Here is a 7,303-nt window from a genome sequence, read left to right as displayed (position 1 = left end):
GTCCATGTTCTTCAATAGTTTTCCGATTGGACCACTAAATGAATTTGGCCCATGTATAGATCCATCAAGGTTAACCATGTCTTAATGGTTACTCATTCATATGTAATAACATACAAACCAGTGTAGAGATTTGTTGAAACGAAGCTCGAGAAGTCAATTAACACCACCAATATTACCTGTGTTGACATTGTTGACCTGTGTTGCCATCACATCTGATTGCCACCAATGAACTGGTATCAATAGCATTTGCATTCAAATACGATATAATGGTAATCTTTATACTTTGTGAAGATCCCTGTGATGTTTTAACATGTCCCAGCTGTTCAGAACCAGGCTCCTTTATCAACACAACTTGCTCCTCGGTCTCCAAAGCTAGATGATATCTGTTTCCTTTAATGATCTGGCTTCGAGTTTTGTCTTTTCGACCATCGAAATATAACCCTTCCAATGTTTTGGCAGCACGAGCTTGTAAAATTTTTCTCTTTTTCTGTCTTTCTCTACGAATTTTACTTGGGTCATTAACATCAGATGAGTCATGTGCATTAATAATGCCATAATCAACCAAAACAGCCGATGCTAATGCTGCAGGTGAGCAATCCGATACTCCCCATCGATCACAGTCACTAATGATGGTAGTGGAGTTCGCATTTGAGAGTTCAAAATTTCTTGCGAGCTTGTATTATTAGTTGATGATGGTGACTTAAGCGAGTCTGTCATGAAGTCAACATCTTCATTACTATCTCTTTCAGTGATAGCTTCATCTAATTCACCTAACGTGATATCATTGCAATCATCCTCCAAGCTAGAATCTGGATGTGATTTCAAAGTTTCAGCATTTGTAATTGATTCACATTTATAAAATCTCAATTTATCTGCAAGTTTTAGTTTCTTCAACAAATCCTAATATCAAAAAATCGGTACTTAAAACGTCATAACTTTTTGTAGGGTAGTTCGATTTTGAAAATTTTTTCACTTTCGGAATATTGAAATGAAGCTCTTTGTAGTGATATTTACCAACAAGTGTGTTCAGAATTTGATGAATTTAAAAATTTATTGTAAAATACCTATTATGACAAATTTATTTCACACATTGGTTTTTCTTATCTCTAAATATTCTAGAATAACATTGACAACTTTTCAAAAACAGTTTCAAAAACGTAGATGTAATTGAAATATAACACAACATTGATGTTACCGTTAATTACTTATTTATAATTTTTTTTCTAATTTTAATATTCAAATGCTTAGAGTACTGGTAACTAAGGGATTTAATATAAATAAATTATCAATAAATTTCTCCATATATAGTAATAATAATAGTAATAGTAATATATTTAAATAAGTCCTCGTAGATAAAATGACAAATTATTAAAAAACAACCAAACAAAAAAAAACAAATTATACAAAAATTTATGGTTTGTGAAAAATAAAAAAAAGTAAAAAAAAGCAATTGTTATAACATAGCAAGTAAGTTGATATCAAAATTTGGAAAAAGGGAAAAAAGATTTCTTTCATCTAATTAAAGTTTACATCAATGACAAATAGTATCTGAAGAGCAAATATTTGTAGTTGCTAAAGCACGAATTAATTAATAAACGTGCAGCTCATCTTCAGTAAAAGATGTACTGTTTGCAGCTGGAGAAAAAAATACTTGTCAATTCTATTCTTAAATGCGTTAACTGATGGAACCTTTTTACTTGCTGACAGCAAGTTATTCCAATCATTGACAATACGATTTGTAAAAAAATTGTGACGAGCATTATCATATTTGAATTCACGCATTAGGATGTTGGAAGATGATCTGCGAATTGCTGGATTATACCAATTGATACTCTCAAAACCGTTTTCTAGCTTAAACTGTTGGATTTAGTCGCCACGTCTCTTGCGAGTTTCCAAAGTAATAAAATTGAGCCGACAACACCTTTAAGTAAAAGGTAATCTTATTAAATCATGAGGTACTTTTGTTGCTTTGTGCTGAATTTTTTCAGAACAAAGCAACAACAAAAAAAAGCAACAAAAGATTAGACAACTAAAATTTTTCTCATTTTGCCATCTACTGGCCCACTGTGGACAGGGCTGCTATGGATTTGCTAGTGATTGTCGTTGAAAATATGTATTAATATACTATAATAATACTATGGAGTTGTAAGAAAACTCGCAGTAGACTAAAAGAAGTCTTTTCATCGAGATCCTTTAAAATACAAACTAAAATATAAATTTTAAAAGTAAATTTAAAAGAAAATAAAACGTACATTAACTTATTGAGGTCTACCGTTCGGTATTGTTTTACTATGCATAGTTGCTAACAATATTTCTTCTTTTTTTATATATATTTTTTTCTTTTATTTCTATTTATTTATTTTTATAATTTTAAATTGCTCATACTACATTTTAATATATTAATTGTTCTTTTACATTTAAAACATATCGATAAAATTGGTTTTGTTAATTGAGAGATCTTTTGGTTTTTTCTTCAGGGTAATAAGATTTTTCAATTCAGTAAATTCTATATTTTGAAAATTGGGTTTTATGCATTTTTAATTGTTTTAATTCAGATGGTTTTTCAGAAAACAACAGTTTTATGCAAAGGATGTTAAAAAATAATATAAGGTGCTTCTAAGATGTACTTCTGTGATGATGTTGTTTCACATTCGAATGTTGCTTCACATACGAAGTGTGTTTAATTTTATTTACCCAAGTTTAAATATTTGGAAAGATTATGCAATGAGACAACATTACCTAAAATCTATTGAGGCTGGTAAATTAATGATGCTTTCTTTTTGTTTTGACTTTATTTTTATGACTTATTTGAATATTTAAGTTCAATTAACATACATAAAGAAGTTTTATTGTTTTTTATTGTTGGTCTGTTTATGTACATTATGTTTTAGTTAACAATTAAAAAAGTTCATTCCTATTATAACCTTTTTTTGTGTGTTTTACATATGTGTAAAGTTATATAATTGGCTAATTTAGGTCAACTGTTGCTTGTTCTTTATTTCATTATTGGTATGATGACTTGTTTTGCTCACTTTGTAGTTGTTTATTTCTTACTGTCATCAGTTATTTATATATCAACCAGGGTTACAAATATAAGATATAGTTATTAAAGCCAGCTCTTTATTTACATACATTTGTTGCAGTTGCTGTTAACTAAAACTACTATTTACATACATTTGTTGCAGTTGCAACTGCAAATAAAACTAACGTGTGTGTAATTGATATGTAGAATTTTTTTAAATCTTGTTATTCTTAAAAAATTTTGAAAAACTCGTAAAAGAAAGATAAAGTATTCATTCCAATAAAAGATTTATATTCCAAGTTACAAGTTTACAACTTACTTTTGAACAGATAGCAATCTATTGCGATAAGCTTTGTCAACACGAGCACGGATCCGAGATGAAACGTCAGAACACATTTTTGGAGCATGCTTCACAAGTTCATTCATGATTTGACATACTCTTGATTTTAATTGATCAAAATTCTCTGGTTGAAAGGAATCAGAAAACACTTGTCTTTTAATTTTAGCATGAAGGAGTTCGATAGGCCGACATTAAAGGACATTGATGGGGTTATTTTGTTTCAAAATAAATGGAATTTGTTTGTTTTACTAATAATTTAATACTTTACTACTTTTAATACTTGACTACTTTTGAAGAAAAATGTGATGAAGCTTTGTCTGACCAATGCAAGATTTATCAGGGCAGTGCTTTTCAATGTAGGGGATTAGTCATCGTTGAAGGCATTCAAATTTGTACATCTGGGTATCAATGGCCATTCCCTGGTTTCAGATAAAATAATCATAAACACCATGATCACAAAATGCATACCAAACGCCTACTTTGAAGGAAAACTTGGTGCGACCTGAGAAGCGAATCTCATCTGGAGTTGTTGAGGCATCTCAGGTATAAAAAGTTTTACTTGAAAACTTGGCCCCATCATTCTGTGTTATATATGTTTCATCATCCATTATGATGATCGGAAGTCCACCAGCTCACTTTGTTAAATGCTGTCAATAAAGTTGTCCAAAGGTTTTTCTTATTCGCTTTTCTTAGCTGGATGGTAAAATGGTGCAGGTTTTCGCTTGTGACTATAAACGCCATGTCTGTTCAAAGTATTTAAGACAAAGTATTTAATGGCAAACATTGTCTTTCGGGGCAGCTCTTCTTAAACTTTTGTTTGTTGTGTTGTTAAATTCACGTATAAGACCACTAATCACCAATAAGCGATATTTCTTACTCAAGTGTTTAGTACTTTTCAAGATATTGTTTGCGATTTCATGAGATGCTATATCAAAACTGTGTTATAAAACAAAGTACCCAAATGATACTAAAACAAACAAAAAAATAATTACAAGCATGAGTCACCTGTATATCATATAACACAGTTTCTATTTTTAGACATGATTTATTCTAAACATATTCGCAAGTTTACATTTATTTATTCTACGAATCAATTACGCTTACGTTACTATTTCAACTGCGATAAAAGTTATTTAAAAATATGGTTATGCTATTATTAATTTTGATGAGAAATTTAATTAAAATTTTTATAGAATATTGTGAAATAAATTATTCTGGCATGTAGATGTCTTGACTGTTTAAACACTCTTTACATTTTAAATATTCATATAATTAGAAGATTCAAATCTTTCTGGCACACATTTAGAGTTTATTTTGTACATCAATTTGTTGACAAATATTGATCGATGCATTTATTAAGTACTTTTCTGGCATAAAAGCAGGTATAGTTTTTTTCTTTTTTAATTGGGATTTTTATAAAGCTATTTATGTTATACTATATTTCTATACTATATAGGCTTGTAACTCCATATGGAAAAAACGAATTACTTCCAAAGTGCCCAGGTTTCGACCAAATTAAATTTTTTAAAAAGAACTTTGAAACCATGCTATTTTATTTTGTTAATTGTATTGTATAAGAATATTTTGATCTTATTTTCAAAATAAATTTTTAGCTTTATTGTTTCTGTAATTGTCGTTTTTATTTAAAAAGTTCACATGGTAAGAAATAGTAAACTAAGTTCAGGTCACATTTTTTATTATTGTGCTATATACATAACACCACTAAAATTGTCGAATAACACCCGTATAAGTTGTAATTCAACAGTAGTGCAGTATTGGCCTCGCCTCACAATTGAGAAGTTCCAAGTTCACCACCACGTCCCTGGTAGTACCGCGCTCAACTTCTTTTTCCGCGCAGCAGCCTTGTTTGTCATTGTTTGTGTTTTGGAGTTATAGAGTTGAGAAAGGGCTCTAACCACAATTAAAACAGCCTCCTCGACTTTAAATTGAAAAAGTAGATAATAAATCATAAATAAAAAACAAATAAATTTAACAAAAAGACACTATTTCATTTAAATATTTAATATACAAAGGATAACAAAGTAATGTTCTAAAGACTAGTTGTATGCCCATGAAGTAGCATAAAAACTACAAAGTAATTATCTCTTGGTATAAGCATGCACTTTTTTAAAATATTAGTTGCTGGAAAAACAAAAAAACTCAACTGACAAATTTGTGACACAGTACACTTGAAATAGTGAAGATTTACAAGGATAGGAATAAAAACTTTTTTGTTCGGGAAATTTATTACATATAATAACATAATCGTGGCTAGTGTCAATTATGTTATCAATAAAAATAATTTTTCCATCTGTAAGTAGCGCACAGTTGTTACAGTTATCTAAACAAAATGTAAAACCTACATAACAAATTTGCATATACTGTGTGCCTTGATTACCTTACGTTAGTCCGTTGGAATGTTGTTTAGACAGTTTTAGCTGTTGAGAACTAGGCCTGCAAAACACAAATGGCTTTTCACCAAGTTCAGATAAACGCTTGCATATTTGTCCTAAAAGGAGTTCGCCAGTTCTAATCACTTTTTTCAATATGCCTAAAGCATTTTCAGAAGGAAAAGCACTGTATTCGTCTAGTGTGCCAAATCGTCGAACATCGTCACAAACATGGATGAGACTATGTATAGTGTATATAACTGCAGTATTGCCAAATAATTCAGACATCTGGTCAACAAGCTCTTTTAAAAGATTTTCTGCATAATCACAGTACATATTCAACATTGAATTACTTGAAAGAATTGTCACAGCAACATGCATTAACATGAAGTGATGGTATTGCTGTGGTGAAAGATGACTTCGTAAAACCAAAGGTCCAAGATAGCATAAAAGTCCTAAATTCAATTGCTTTCCAAAAATCAATTTTATTTAAACTTTTTCGTTTACGACTAAATTCCATTGTAACATATTTGGCTATATTTATTAGTTCACACGATATTGCATTTGCAGTTTGCATACTAATTTTAATATTTCGTTTACTACGTAAAAGATGCATTAAAAATCTGCATGTAGAACCAAGACAAATCAACGCATATATTCCAAAGGAACTTGAGATACTGCACTAATGCCAAGTTCAAGTAACGGTGATGAAACATTACTTTTGTGATGTTGTCTTTGTTTTTTACTAGAGAATGAAGAATCAGTGCGTTTTTCTGCATTTAAAATAGGAAAAGTAATTCTATGATCAACTCTAACCCCTGTTTGAGTGCACTTTTCACAACCATAGTATGCTATGTGACCTTTAGTAACCTTAATAAATGCATGTCCTGGTGCATCACACACTAATCCTTTCACAATAACTTTATATTGAATACCATCCACTTTAATACCATCTTGTTTAACTTTATTCAATCCTACCACTAAATCGTTAAGAAATAATGCTGCAAATGCAGGTTTGCTTCTACCACAAATAAACGACACGAGATATGGTCTAGAGACTAGTTCTTCATAACTAACTATGCATAATATAGGCCAGAATTGCTGTGATGAACTTTTGAAAAGTGGCAATCCATCAACATTGAATAACGAGTAGATATCATTACTTTTACTTTTACTGCATGTTATGGCATGCTTCATCAAGCAAGCTACTTGTGTTTCAAAACCCATGTAAACATATTCACTATCATGCCCATAAATATCTTTCATGGGAAAAACACCTGTGCAGTTTTTAGTTTGTAAAAGTGTTCTTGAGTCTTTGGGTAGAGAATGATAATTTGATCAAATATGCAATAAATCCGTCAATGCTTTTTGTCGAACATTATGCTTAATCGATCACTGCACAAGTTGTTCTGGTAGGATTTGCGTTTCAACATTTTCTTCATCATCACTGGAGCAAGATGGAAAGTAAGACAAATTTTCATCAGACTTTTTAGATTCTGATGTCATACTTCTGCTGTCATCAAAAGGATCAGTAATGACTACTTCTTCACA

At 30.6% G+C, this 7,303-nt stretch overlaps 1 protein-coding gene across 1 annotated transcript; it reads right to left on the bottom strand.

Annotated features, from left to right (window-relative positions):
* Positions 1 to 6,397: 6,397 nt before the first annotated feature.
* Positions 6,398 to 7,018, bottom strand: LOC136076287 (uncharacterized). The gene has a single exon (XM_065789760.1). The coding sequence runs from the start codon at positions 7,016 to 7,018 to the stop codon at positions 6,398 to 6,400; it is 621 nt and encodes a 206-aa protein (XP_065645832.1).
* Positions 7,019 to 7,303: the final 285 nt, after the last annotated feature.

This window comes from Hydra vulgaris, chromosome 02 (genome assembly GCF_038396675.1).
Source record: "Hydra vulgaris chromosome 02, alternate assembly HydraT2T_AEP".
Taxonomy (NCBI): domain Eukaryota; kingdom Metazoa; phylum Cnidaria; class Hydrozoa; order Anthoathecata; family Hydridae; genus Hydra; species Hydra vulgaris.
The sequence above is the reverse complement of the archived record's forward strand: the minus strand, read 5'-3'. Positions and strand labels throughout refer to the sequence as shown.

What these genes read in the sequence shown, in the direction of transcription:
- LOC136076287 (XM_065789760.1), bottom strand. Translation starts at nt 7,018, where the DNA reads ATGAAAGATATTTATGGGCATGATAGTGAATATGTTTACATGGGTTTT.